The sequence below is a fragment of the Thunnus thynnus genome, chromosome 20 (assembly GCF_963924715.1).
Source record: "Thunnus thynnus chromosome 20, fThuThy2.1, whole genome shotgun sequence".
Classification (NCBI taxonomy): domain Eukaryota; kingdom Metazoa; phylum Chordata; class Actinopteri; order Scombriformes; family Scombridae; genus Thunnus; species Thunnus thynnus.
The window spans coordinates 26,360,932-26,374,544 of NC_089536.1; the positions used below are offsets into that span (position 1 = coordinate 26,360,932).

Consider the following 13,613-nt stretch of genomic DNA (forward strand, 5'->3'; position numbering starts at 1 on the left):
ACTGTGACAGCATCCAGAACATGTTTAAAGGCATGACAGTGTCAGTCCATCCAAACTACTGGATGGATTTCCATGAAATTCTGTACAGATATTCATGATCCCCAGAGGATGAATCTAATTGTCTTTGGTGATCCTCTGACTTCTCCTCTAGCGCCACCATGAGGTTGTGAAATATCTCAACAACAAACAAATATTTAATAGATTGCCATGAGATTAGTGTTGCACAATCTTGTTTCTCACAGGATGAATAACTTTGATGATGTCTTGATGTTTCATCTAGCCAGGCCACTAAATACCTGTAAAACTAATGACAGCCCAATCAGCCTCAGCTCTACTTGTGTGTTTGGTGACTGTAGACATGGTAAACAGTAAACTACATACTATATACTGTACTATTAATGTTGACTGTTTCTCAACCCAACTGGCACCTTCTGCTTGAGTTTTCTTCCCATCAAAGGGGAGTTTTTCCTCACCACTGTCGCCAAGTGCCTCTCATGGGGGAATGTTGGGTCTCTGTAAATTAAAGAGTACGTTCTAGATCTGCTCTATGTGAAAAGTGCCTTGAGATAACTCTGTTATGATTTGGCGCTATAATAAAATTGAATTGAATTGACTTGATGATGATGATGATGATGATGTCAGCGTTTAGCTCTTTTCTGTAGCTAAGTAGCTACAGCCTCAGAGAGCTGCTGGATTTATACAGGACGCCAAATCTCCCAATTTAAAACTCAAGAGAATAGTTATAAAAGGAGAAATATGAATCCTGTCATCATCATGGATTTACCTCAACATACCAACAGTCTTAGTAAGGTTAATCCTGTGAAGCAGAGAGGCAGGCTGGGAGTAAACATGTCTGTGTAGCTCATGTCAATACACAGTGTGTGAAATGTTTATATGTGTAAATTATAGTCGTGTGCTTTGTAATGGCAGTTTTTCAGGATTATACACATATTCAAAAACAGTACATGGTTACTTTGACAGAAACAGCAGCTTATTTCTGACTTGAATACATTCATCAGTGCAAAAGTCTCAGCTGTAAAAGTGATGATTCCATGAGAGGTAGCACCTGGGACTGAGTCACAGTGAGGATCTACTGCTGAGACACTCACACACACTTACTGGAGACACAGAGAATGGTGATTCAACACGCCACAAACATTTGTTGTCCTGACTGTAATCAGGCAGCTTTATTTTATTGCATTTACAATCCAGTAATCAACACACCAGACATTTCCCCTACACAGATCAAAAAGCCCAGTCACACAGCTCTGGGTAAGTACATGAAGCTTTGGTATCATTAGTCAGTTATAAGCATTCAATGGACACCAAGTCATGAGGAGGTTTGGCTTGTTATTGCACCTCAACACCTATTTGGAACTCTGGGAAACCAATGATGTCAGCCACAAGCACATTAAGACTGGTACTGTGTATAATACTGTATCTGTGAGGGATGGAAGGGTTGCTCAGAGGGGGAGGAGGAGGTGCAGAGGAGTGATGGTGTCTGAGAGCTGTAGTGCCAGATATACTCCAAAAGCAGCGGGGTGGACTTGATCGCCGCTCTGTTAGGCTGATGTGTTCACATGTGCAGTTAGTGCGTGCAAACCATGCGAGACGAACATCTGTGCAGATCCTCGCTGACAGGAAGATGTCACAAATTCACAAACCCTGACACGGGAAATGTGATTTCTGCTTAAAAAGTGCTCCAATTCGGGTTGAGATCTGGTGAAGACCATAGCATGATTCACATCATTCTCATAGTCCTTAAACCTTTCTGTGACCTTTGTATGGAGGCAGCATCATTGTGGAAGAGAGATTCCTTCAGGTTTGACCTTCAATCTGTCACCTGTCTATATCTTCTATTAATCTAGTTTTTTAGAACTTGAATAGGTCAGTACTTTTGCTCACTGACAGACTAGAATAACAAGGTTTCTACCAGAGAAACCACATAAACTGACTCTTCACAATCTCTATCTTTAACACAGAAAGTGTAGAGCTTTCTACAGCTTGTGAGCAGTGTACTCACTGCAGTGCCAGAGGACAAAAACAAGCCAAAGTTTCACATATCATGACACCGTTAGATTTACTAGAGCATCCATCATCAAGGATGCATAATCCACTCATGTGTGCTGCATCCTCCCACAGCAAAGTACATTAGAAAATGAGATGAAAAGCAACAACAGCATTGATAAAAAGGTTTCGTTGGAGGTGTATGTGCAAAAAAAAAAAAAGGTGGTTACAATAAAAAAAAGACTCCTTTTGATCCAACACACTGACACATAACATTCAAAAAGCCAATCATCACTGATATTGAGAAATGCAGATAGAAATTTACAACCAGGAGTGATCAGGACACACAGTCATATAAAAATACATGATTAAAAAGCAGGAAAAGAAGAGGGTTTTGGGCCTTCAGAAAGGCTGAAATCCCCACACACACACTTGGAAGGATCATTTTGTTTCATTTATTTGGTTTCTCTTCCCGTTCTTTCTCTTCTCCGGTGTTCACAGTCTCCCCCTCTGACAGGAATCAGGGATAGTGTTCATCTGCTGGTGTTCTTTAGATTGATTCAAATGTGTTTCACTCAGACAGGCTCAGCTCCACATCTGATTCATTCAACTCCACTCTCTCCTAAAGTTCAAAATGTTCATGTTAGTACTGCTGGTGAACTCTTGGCTCTTGTAAAGACACCCTGTTTCTTTGAAGGTCACCGGAATGTTGCAAGTGTCTGAGCCTTGAGGTGTCCCTCAGAGTAAGAAGAGTGTCCATTAGTATAGTGAGCCATATGGAAGTTAATGAACCCCCAACACACTAGTGTCAGAGGCTGAAATAGGAACAAGTTCCTCTTTCATAAAACACCTGAAAGGCAGCAGGAGCAAAACTGGTACAAATGACCATGAGGTACCCCATATGAAGGGTTTATAAGCTGACAGCCTGACCCTAATGGTAATTCATCATTTACTGATGCATCATAAGTCAGTTATAAGCCATTAATAAAAACAACTTGGGTTGCCAAGTTATGTCACCACATACAAATGTTAATGTTTAAAGCTGTATTCATTGATTTGTTTGGGGGTTTTTTGCCACTTGGGGGCAGCACAACACTGACATGTCATCACCTTCTAAAGTTGTTATGGTGAATATGTTAGCAAACAGTTGCCTATTTACATTTCATTTGGAGTCATGGCTAATATTCTGCTTTCCTCACCAGCTAGTTGCTAACTTTGTCTATATGCTGTTTGGTGCTGGGCAGGTGGTGTACACTGGCTTTATCACTGAAAGCAAAACAGCTAAAAGACAGCAAAAACCTCAGTGGAGCTGAGGGCAACTGTGGCCACAAGAGGCATTTACATTGATCTTAACTGTGATGTAAGCACTGAAATGCGTATGTGTAACATGCTAAAATGTAGAGTAATAGTTGTATAAGTAGAGTCAGTGAACTGAACTTTAATGTCAGTTACACAGCACTATCTATCTAAAGTTTGCTAACATTAGCCATTGTAAGCTAACGGCAGAACATGTGAGTCTATTGCATCGAAGGGTGTGTTTTATTGCTTAAGAGTTCAAAAGAATGTGTTGTTTCTTCTTTCAAAATGTATATTTAATGCAAACTAATGGGAGAGTGAATGTTGGAATACCAGACACATAACTCCCATAACAACTATATAATGATACAACATGTCAGATGATGTGTTTTCTGATTTTCTAATCTAATTATGGATATTATTTTCTCAATTAATTGTTGAATAGTTTAGTTTGGTTGAAAATGGTTTTAACTTTCCTGAAACTCAAATTGATATATGATATATGGCTTATTTTGTTCCACCAACAGTCGGAAACCTCCAGATTATCAATTTATCATCACATAAGAGAAAGAAAAACAACTGGAACTTGGGAATATTTGGTATTGACAAATTAAAATCTAATCAACTAACACATTGATTAGGAAGATAACCACCAGCTAAAGGGATTTCTGACAACCTGGAAGCTTGTATTAGTTCTAATGACTGAGCTATAAATGATGGTGATTTATTAGTTGCAGCTTATAAAGCCTTCATGGAGGATGCCTTATGAGAAAGTCATACCACCAAACTTGTATGAAATAACTAAAAGATGGATCTAAAATCTAAAAGACTACACATATATAACATCACACCTAAAACCTACAATTCTAATGAAAAACAAATAAAACACACAGGTCCATGCAACAAACATAATGTACGGCAACAACTCGCAGACAACCATCAAAGTTCTCTGAGAGGGGAAAAAAAAAAGAGGATGTATCAGGTCATAAATATGTCAGCAGAAAGCTCGTTATAAAAGAGATAAAAAGAGATAAAAGAGTTCAGCGGAGTGAGAAGTCAGACTGACAAGAGCTGGAATACAGGCTGACTATATCATCCACCAATCAGCAGAAGCTCAGCGGTGTGTGTGTGTGTGTGTGTGTGTGTGTGTGTGTGAGCAGAGTCTTTTCACAATCCATAGTTAACAGAGCTCAGTGCTGGTCTCTTCTTGCCTTTAATCTTCAAGGATCCATAGCGAACCTGGTGACAAAATAATAAAAATAATGGACTTAAAATGTAGCAGGAATGTGTTTATACACCCTGAGTCTGTGCAGGCTGTTGTGTAGATTTCTTTTTATTATGATATTATGACATTCTTATGATTCTTTCCTTTTTATAGACAGATATAATTACAAACACTTGTTGTCCTGTGAGTAGATCATTTTCAACAGAAGGGTGAAGGACACCTACTTCTTTGCGGACTCTGGATCGTGCCATCTTGACGCTCTGCGAACGTCTCAGTCCTTTCTGACTAACAGCCTCGTCTTCAGAGAAGGTTGGCTCAGCCTCTTCATCTGACCTTTCCTCCTGGTCATAAAAGTACTCTGAAAAACACACACACACATCAACTCAGACTTATATTTTGGCAATATAAAGTTTATATCTTACAAATGAGGTGTGTTTGACAGCTGAGTGTTTGAAGTGGCAGAGTGTGAGAGGAAGCTGACCAGCAGAGGTCAGCAGACACCAGCTGTTACTGCTGCCTCACTGCCTTTGTCTCTTCTCATAGAAACACAGCAGTTAGTGTGTTTCTAGAAGACACTCATCTCAGACACATTTATCAGCATCACATTCTCTTTATGTTAATGATCACCAACATGGCACTTTTTTTAGAGATAACATGATTAAATTTATATTGTTATATATACACACAGTATGAAAATGTCTGTATTAGTGTCCAGTTAGTGTTTCAGTCCTGTTCGTATCCAAACAGCGACGTGTTTTCTGTCTGCTCTAGCTCTAGTTCTTTCTGCTGTTGTTTCGGTCACATCTGGAGTCTATAAGAGAAAACCTCCCACTCTCCAGAGCTGGAAGCAACTCACCACCTTTCCACTCCCAGAGGAAACAGGGTGGGATGAGACAGAGGCCAGTTTCACACGAGGTTTCAAATTCCAACACAAGATGGTTGGATGGTAATCAGCTGTTATTGCAAAAAGACAATAAAAGATTCCAGAACTAGCAGCGATGAAAGACTGAAACAGTGTTCAGCACTGCAATTAAAAGTACTGCAGTCTGCTTTGGTAGTTGTCTAGAACCCTGTTGAGTGTCTCCAGCCTGCTGCAGACTCATGACTGTAGAGTGCAGAGTGCTGTCTGAGCAGCACACTCATCTCCTGCTCCTCACTCTCAAATGAAAAAGTTATTTGCAAAGGAAGAACGTGTTGCCTTTCTGTTCCAGGTTTTTTTTTTTTATAAACATTTTCTGTCTGGGCTGTGGAGAACAAATCAAGTCATTCCAGTCATTCCAGCCATTACCAGTCTATTCTGTGGTAAAACGCTCCAATTTCCTGTCATGTAGAGAGCTGTGGGCTTTATCAGTCAACGCTGCGTCTAGCTCAGCCAAAAGCATCTCCAAACCCACTGAGATCCCTCTGAATCTGCTCTCCTCTTATGTTGCCTCAAACCATGGAATACAGCTCAGTTGCAGAAGATAAAAACATTTTGATAAAATAGTGAAAAAAAAAAAAAAATTTGGATTTATGTTGGTCAGACAAAATGACTTTGAGCTCTGGGAATAGAGTTGTTAATGCTCAGTCTGTGATCCATTAGACGCTGTTAATAACATGATCTGGTTGAAAATATATTAAATGACAAAGTTAGTGAAACATTATTTGTGTATCCCCAGGACATTGATTCTATCTGTGCGGGCTGAGTTTCAGTGGCTGGAAACAGGATCAGTGCAGCATGTGCAACAGCCTGTCTACAGTCATTCATCTCATGCGTGTCTGATGAAACAGATACACTACTATATTTCTTAATACAGGCTCGCGCTTTACTCACACTTTATTTGCGTAACCACGACCAAGACTTTCTTCTTCAAATCCATTTTCTTCCGTTTTATACGCGTAACTACTGTGATTGTGTTGCTGCCAAAAAGCAGATGACCACACGCCAGTGCTGTGCATGAACACATCCTGTGTGAAACCGATTGAACTGTTGCAGATCTGCTAACTCGCTGCTTTCACTACGCAGCCTGTGTAGACAGACTGTGAGCGGAGTTTATGACACAGCACAAAAACTAATCATCAGTTGAAGGTCTCATTAGCGCAGCTCCAGCTTTCAAATATTCAACTAGCTAATAAGTCCAAACACACACAAAGCACTGTCATGTATTAACTATAGAATGACGGTATGTGTTTGACTCTGTTGAAGAGTAAGGCTGGCATTATTCTATTTATTTAAACTGTCAACAAACCCCATACAAAAACCAAAACCACCAATCTCTCAATACTGTCTGACTTCACTACCCTGCCTGTGGCTCTCAGGTTTAAGCCCATTGGTTCCATCTGAAGACTTAAATCTTTAAAAACAGCTCACAAATATATGGTTTCATTTTTAAAAGGAGTCATTTCCCAAAACAGCTGGGCACTGTCGTTTTTGGCGATAGGAAATAATGCTTTTATTGGGGACTATTTTCAGCAGTGGATGAATCCACATTTGGTGTTCTACTGAGCATTTCTGGCAGCAGGACGGTGTGTGTGTGTGTGTGTGTGTGTGTGTGTGTGTGTGTGTGTGTGTATGTGTGTTGATGGTTATGAAGGAACATGTCACCCAGTGCAACAGTGTGACTCACTGATGTGTTCCAATGTGTTTTTGGACAACAATGAAGCTATGGCACAGAGGAATAAGATGTGTCAGTTTGTTTGGACACACACACACACACAATACTTGACAGTAGATCAATTCATTGTTGGTTTGGCTCTGCACAATCATGTGTTTAACACAACAATCAAGAAAAAAAAAGGACATCCAACATGGCCACCAGAGGCTGTGTGATGTCACCTGAAAAGCCTCCATAGCAGGGAGAACCATAAAGGGTGAAAACATCTCTCCTCCTGTGCTCTCTGTGTCTCTCTGCAGTCTGGCTGAGCTGAATACATAATACAGTCTTTCCTCTCTCAGTATGCTAATGTTGTCTACCAGCCTTCCTTCCCTCCATCCACCTCTTCATCCAATTCACTCCTTCTCCATCCATCCCATACATCTTCACTTTCTTTCCTCCTATACATTCATCTCTGTCCTCTCCTCCCTCCCTCCCTCCTCATGGCTCACTAACCGGCTGTGTGTAAGAGACGTATAGACAGACGGAACGGAGAGAGAGAGAGAGTGTGTGTTTGACATTCCACCAGCATCCCACTCAACCTCATCCCCTCTGTCTGCTGGGAAGTCATCTCACACACAGCTGCAAAGTGCTTTCATTGAAATGCCAGCCAACCTGCAGATCTCAGCGAGCGAGTAGAAAGACATGTACAACAACAAAGAAACATAAAGACCAAAATGATAAGTTGATATGGCAGTGTTTTCTCTGTGATATTGTCATATCTATCATATCGCTGACCTATCTGTGGGTCTCCTCCCTGGTGAGATAAGTGATTCCACAGTTTCAGTCCTGAGTATGGGGTAGCTTTGCCTAAAAATGTGGAAATTTGCAGTCGTTTTTCCACCTGAGATCAGTTCCAATCAGGCTGTGGTACAGTCCGTACTCTCCCAAGAAGAACATTCATGTCTGCATATTGTGACCTCATCATCGACGGTGATGAGCTTCACCAGAAGGACGGAACACGCAGCAGACTGACCCGCCAGGCAGCTCCAGCGATTAGTACATCTCTAGTGCAGTGACAAGGACGAGAACCCCGGCCAGCTTTCCTCCTGCTAAAAGGCTGATTATAGTCTAGTAGCCGGCGGTATTGCTTCTGGGAACTGAACCCTGTGTCTCTGCTATGTGAGGGAAAACTGTGCTATTTCTACAGTTAGAAATTCTATACTTCTTTAAATCTGTGGCTGAATCTTTTTTTTCTATCTACTGTATGTAATTTGAATTTGTTTACATTGAGTGGAGGCAGTGGGGTTTAAGCAGAACATCTGTGGCTGAATGTGAAAGCAGAATCATGCAAGACTTTCTGAATGTTAAACGTATGTAAATGTATGTCTTATAAGTTTGAATCACGGATGGGACCTCCAATAATGAGCCTGCCAATTAAAATTCTTCAAAAATGCTGCCGCCAGACTTCTCACCGCTACGTTTTCCCTTTTGGCTCACTGTGAAATTTCGGATTAAATGTAAAATTTTATTGATAACCTTCAAGGCATGCTTGGGGTTTGCACCTGGTTATATTTCTTAGCTTTAACCCTCACATCCACACATACAGACTTCCTCCTTGATAAAGATTAAGACCTGCCCAAAGAGATCAGACCCTCATTCAGATCTTTTGTCATTTTTTTGTTTTATTTGTGTGCATGTGTGTGCGTGTGCGTGTGTGTGTACCTGCTCCGTCAGCAGCGTCAGTGCTCTGGGATCTCCTGATGGCTGGGTTGGCTGAATGGGAGCTGTACTGGTAGAGCTGGTTTCCTCTTTCGTCCTGCTGGCTTATCTGTGTGAGGTCATGCATACTCAGGCTACGAAGCTTCTCTGTGATGGCACCCTGACCCTGTGACACACACACACACACACACACACACACACACACACAAGTCAATATTGCATCAGCAGCAAACAGCACTTCAGATCTCTCAGGGATCAACAGGACACAATCCAACACACTGATGAAGTGAGTGAGAGTCAACAGGCTGTTCAAACTACTTTCCAACCAGTGGAGAGCCTGCTGTTCCCTCTGAATATCTGGAGGCTTTCAGCTGATTTATCAAAAAAAAAACATCTAAATATATGTGTTTATTGTTTCTATAAAAGGCAAATAATCATGAGAATATGCTTATCTACTATTTTGGACAACAACTTACTATCACTCATCTGTTAAATGTCACACAGACGTATTTTGCTTGACTTGAGGACCCATCCTGATAGACATTCTATGCACGTCTCACACATCATTGATTGGTTGCAGCACTGGAAGTAGCTTTAGAGCTGAATGTGAAAACTGAGCAGTGAGAGAACTGATATCTGAATCTGTCTGACTAACTTAACCTTTTACTGTTGTTGTTTTTGCATTACTCTGATGGAATTCAATTCAGACATTTCTCTAACACTAAGTGTGTTTCCATCAACCTGTGTACTCATAAAACCCACAATCTGGGTGTCAAACTGCTGTAAAGACATGCTATACTGATCAGTATCTGTCCACTTCCACTACCAATCACTTGAGACTCAGTTAGACATCCTTAACACTATATGTTGACTCAAATATGTGCACAGTATAAATAAAAGGGTGAACATACTGTATACTTATGAACACAACATGCTATGATCTTTAGGAATATCATATGTGAAACCTGAATTCTACAGTGATGGAGACAACAGCACTAAAAGAGTAAAGAAAATGACCAACAGCAACAGAAACTTAAGAAAAAACTGACTGGAGACATTTCTGATGGAGTCAAGTGTTATTATGAAATGAAAGCTTTAAACACAGGTACAAAAAAATCTCCAAAACATTAAGGATATAAATGAAGGAAAATGAGGTTATAAATACTTCAATGAGTTCAATGTATTTGATACTTTATTACTACAGTAAGCTACCTGGTCTGGTAAAAGAACAGAAAGGATGGGGAGCATGGAGACATGGGAGAATAATGCTGGTATGAAATGACAGGGAAACATTCTGTCCATGCTGCTTACACTGACTGGTTTTTACCTCCCAGAGCAGCCTGCTGAAGCACAGAAACCCTACAGAAAGAGGGATGTCAGTACAGAGAGACAAAGAGAAACAAAGTCACAAGAGGGTTAAGCTAGGAAGCAAGTCAGGGCAGATCCACACAACATAACCTTGACCCAATGTAAAAAAATGGAATTAGAAACCAAACGATGTGGTTTTATAAAATCAGCGTGCACAGCAGTTAGACACTTAAAGCAGAGCAAGTGCAGCAGTAGTGACGTATGTTCCCACAAGTGTTCAATATACAGTCAACAGGTCATATCATATTAGAAGAAGATATCTTACATCTTCCAAGCTGTGTAGAAACAGAAGCATGCATTTAGATAACCTACAGTCAATTTCATACAAAGACAGTCTGAACTAACTGTAGACACACTTTGCTAGGGCTGCAACATTATCAGTTAGTCTGATGATTATTTTTTCAATTAATTGATTAGCTGCTTAGTCAGTAAAATGGCAAAAAGTTGTGAAAAATGTGTTTTGTCCCGACCAACAGTCCAAAAACCAAAGATACTGAGTTTACTGTCATAGAAGACTAGAGAAAGCAGAATATATTCACATTTTTCTTAAAAAAAAAAAAAAGAAGACTCAAAGCAATTAATCAATTATCAAAATAGTTGGCAATTAATTGAATAGTTAGCAACTAATCGATTAATCTACTAATTGTTGCAGCTCTACAATCAATCAAGTGTTTGCAGGAGCATGTTATTCTATGTGTGCAAGTATTTTCCAAAAGGCCTTGCTGTACAGTGTTCAGTGTATTACAAGCCCCAAGGAGAGAAACAACCAGCACACAACACCGGGGGATTGACAACATTAACTTGAATTTAGAAAAGTCCATTACACTGGCCGTCCAGGGACCTGAGGCTAATGATTAGGAAAAGCCAATATGTGGTCAGTGAGTGTGTAGCTGCAGGAGAATGACCTGCTGCAGTGAGGACATGCACTGAGGTGGGAGGAGCACTAAGGTGCATGAAGGCTGCACCTGTTCTGAGTTCAACACTACAATCACACTGTTCATGTGTGTAATTCAGAACTCATCACTCATCACTATGAATAAACTAATTAACAGAATATTTCTGACTATATAATTACACTTTTACATGCAGTACTGGGCTAGAAAAGATGTTATTATCAATTATGTTATTATCAATGTACCGATGACACTGTAAGAGGAAAACATAGCAAAAGCCAAAAGAGTAAGCAGTAGGATGTTTTCATGCCACAGTAAACAGTTTAGCATGGGAGTAAGTCAACTACAAGTCCCAAATATTTTCCATTACTTCTGTTGATTTGTCAAAGCTCACCATGGCTGCTTGTGTAAGAGTGTTGATCTGACTTCATACACTGATAAGCCAGTATAGTGTTGTCTCTGTCTTTTATGCAGGCACAAGGGAAATATACCATCGACACACAGACGCCCATGAACTGTAAAGTCTTGAGGGTGTGGTCTTCCTGGTGTGGGTGTGAATGTTTTGTTCACTCTTGTGTTTTGCACATAGCAACTGTCTCTTCTAACACTGAGGTGGTAAATAACACGTTTGGTGAAAAGTGTCTATGAGCAAACATGGATGTATTAAAATGATTAGGTGAATTTGTTTTTGTTTTTTAAACAGCTGATTTTCAAATAGTGGATGTCCGTGTTATCTTGAATGCACCATCAGGACTCTGGGAATAATTCCTTGCTTGTATTATCATGCTATGTATGTATCTTGGAAACCAGTGGAATTAAAAACCAAGAGATGGATGGATGGTTGAGACATGGAGAGACTAGATTAAAAAGGAAACATCTCATTCATTCATCTAAAAGTAGCCAGTGTTACTTTAAAAAGGTGCACTACGTAAGATTTGACCACCTGCACAAAACAATTATGGGGCAGCACATCAACAGAAAGCACAGGCAGCACATTTAGATATCTTGACAACACAGATTCACTGTAAACAGTGAGCTTTATGCTATATAAATCTTACATAGTGCACCTTTAAAGTTTTATTGTAAAATGCAGAAGTCACTGTAAACCCATGCTACTTTTTGTCACAGAGAAGTCCAACTGACTCAGTAGATTAACATGCACACAAGACCTGAGGTTACTCAGAGACATCAGTAACGCAGGTAACCAGAGGACATGTTTTCATGCCCTGTAGTAACCTGGTTACAGTCAAATCTGTGTAGAAATTCAGCAGGTCACTTATCAGATTGCCTCCCTACCCCTGACCTTATCATGGATCCATGGCTGATTTAACCCTTTCATGCATGAATTATGATAACTTCAGTCAGGATTTTTTTCCTAAGTGTTTTTATTCCTCTTTAGGCATGAAAAAAAAATATTTGAACTTTTTTTTTTTAAACACGCATTTTTCAAGGAGTTTGTCCAACTTAGTGGACAGATGATTAATCGTCATTTCCTCCCAACATAAAATCAATACTTGGAAATTTTAACAATTGTGTTACTCCTTAGTTGTGACTCGATGTTACAAAATGTTATTTACCTGCAAGGGTCTATTACTATAGAAGGATTGGCAAGATATTCCTGAGCTGATGAGCATTTCCGGCCGGCAGGCGGCCATCTTGGTTTTGAGCTTTTACAGTCTACGGTTATGAGAAATTTGTATTGCACTTACAAAGGCTGGCCAATGGATGGCAGTGTATGGGATGACACACTAGAGTCCACTGTGTTGGCTGACGTGCAACTATACTATTAAAACTCATGAATATATAAGAAAGCGGCTTTTAAATAACTGTCCACTGTAGTGACCACTATGCATGAAAGGGTTAAACTGACTTATTTAGATGCACATGCCAATTGGAGATAATGGCCAAGAAATCAGCATTCTCCAGGAGGAATCTAGCGGGGGAAATCAAGTTTCTCTATGCTCCAACTCCCATTACACAAACCAGCTTTCTTGTTTACATGACAGTTAAGACATCAGATTATCAGAAAGCCAGAAAACCAAAACTACAAATAGTACTAGCATACACATCAGTACAAGGAGAGCAACATGTTCCTGTGTTAGAACATCTGCAGGTCAGATCAAACAGAAAGGAACATTGCACACTGGGCACTGTTGAGGTGTGTCATGTGGGCATGAGCAGAGTTGAGTTATAGCTCACAGACCAGGGAGCAGAACAACAACTGAAGAAAGCTGTAAAACAGAATGAGCAGCACGGCCAAGTTTTCAAAGAGCAGTCTGCTTCTTTAAATCTGTAGATGCTTTACAGATTCAGCTGCAGGCTACATTCACATTAATATGCATGTTTATTGATGTGCATGGGTCTAAATACCGAGAAGCATTTGTAAACCAAACCATGGCCGCAGTTTCTGCAGAAATCTTTCTCAGAAGTGCTCTCTGAGCTGCTTTGGTCCAGTCAGACTGGCAGGTTCAGACAGGTGGATTTTATGTACAACGCAGCTGGTTTTATATACTAGCCAGGGTTAATCAT

At 40.2% G+C, this 13,613-nt stretch overlaps 1 protein-coding gene across 4 annotated transcripts in view; it reads right to left on the minus strand.

Moving 5' to 3' along the window:
* Positions 1-1,157: 1,157 nt before the first annotated feature.
* The window catches only part of reep3b (receptor accessory protein 3b), a 41,936-nt gene continuing 29,480 nt past the window's right edge, over positions 1,158-13,613 (minus strand). For 2 of the 4 annotated variants that reach the window (XM_067575546.1, XM_067575545.1), the window contains 3 exons: positions 8,827-8,989; positions 4,753-4,886; positions 1,158-4,542 (listed from right to left, as the gene is read on the minus strand). In XM_067575546.1, coding sequence (XP_067431647.1) covers positions 4,471-4,542; positions 4,753-4,886; positions 8,827-8,989 — 369 coding nt within the window. In that variant the 3' untranslated portion in view covers positions 1,158-4,470. The remainder of the gene's footprint in view (positions 4,543-4,752; positions 4,887-8,826; positions 8,990-13,613) is intronic. The other 2 variants (XR_010924784.1, XM_067575547.1) reach the window with 2 other exon arrangements.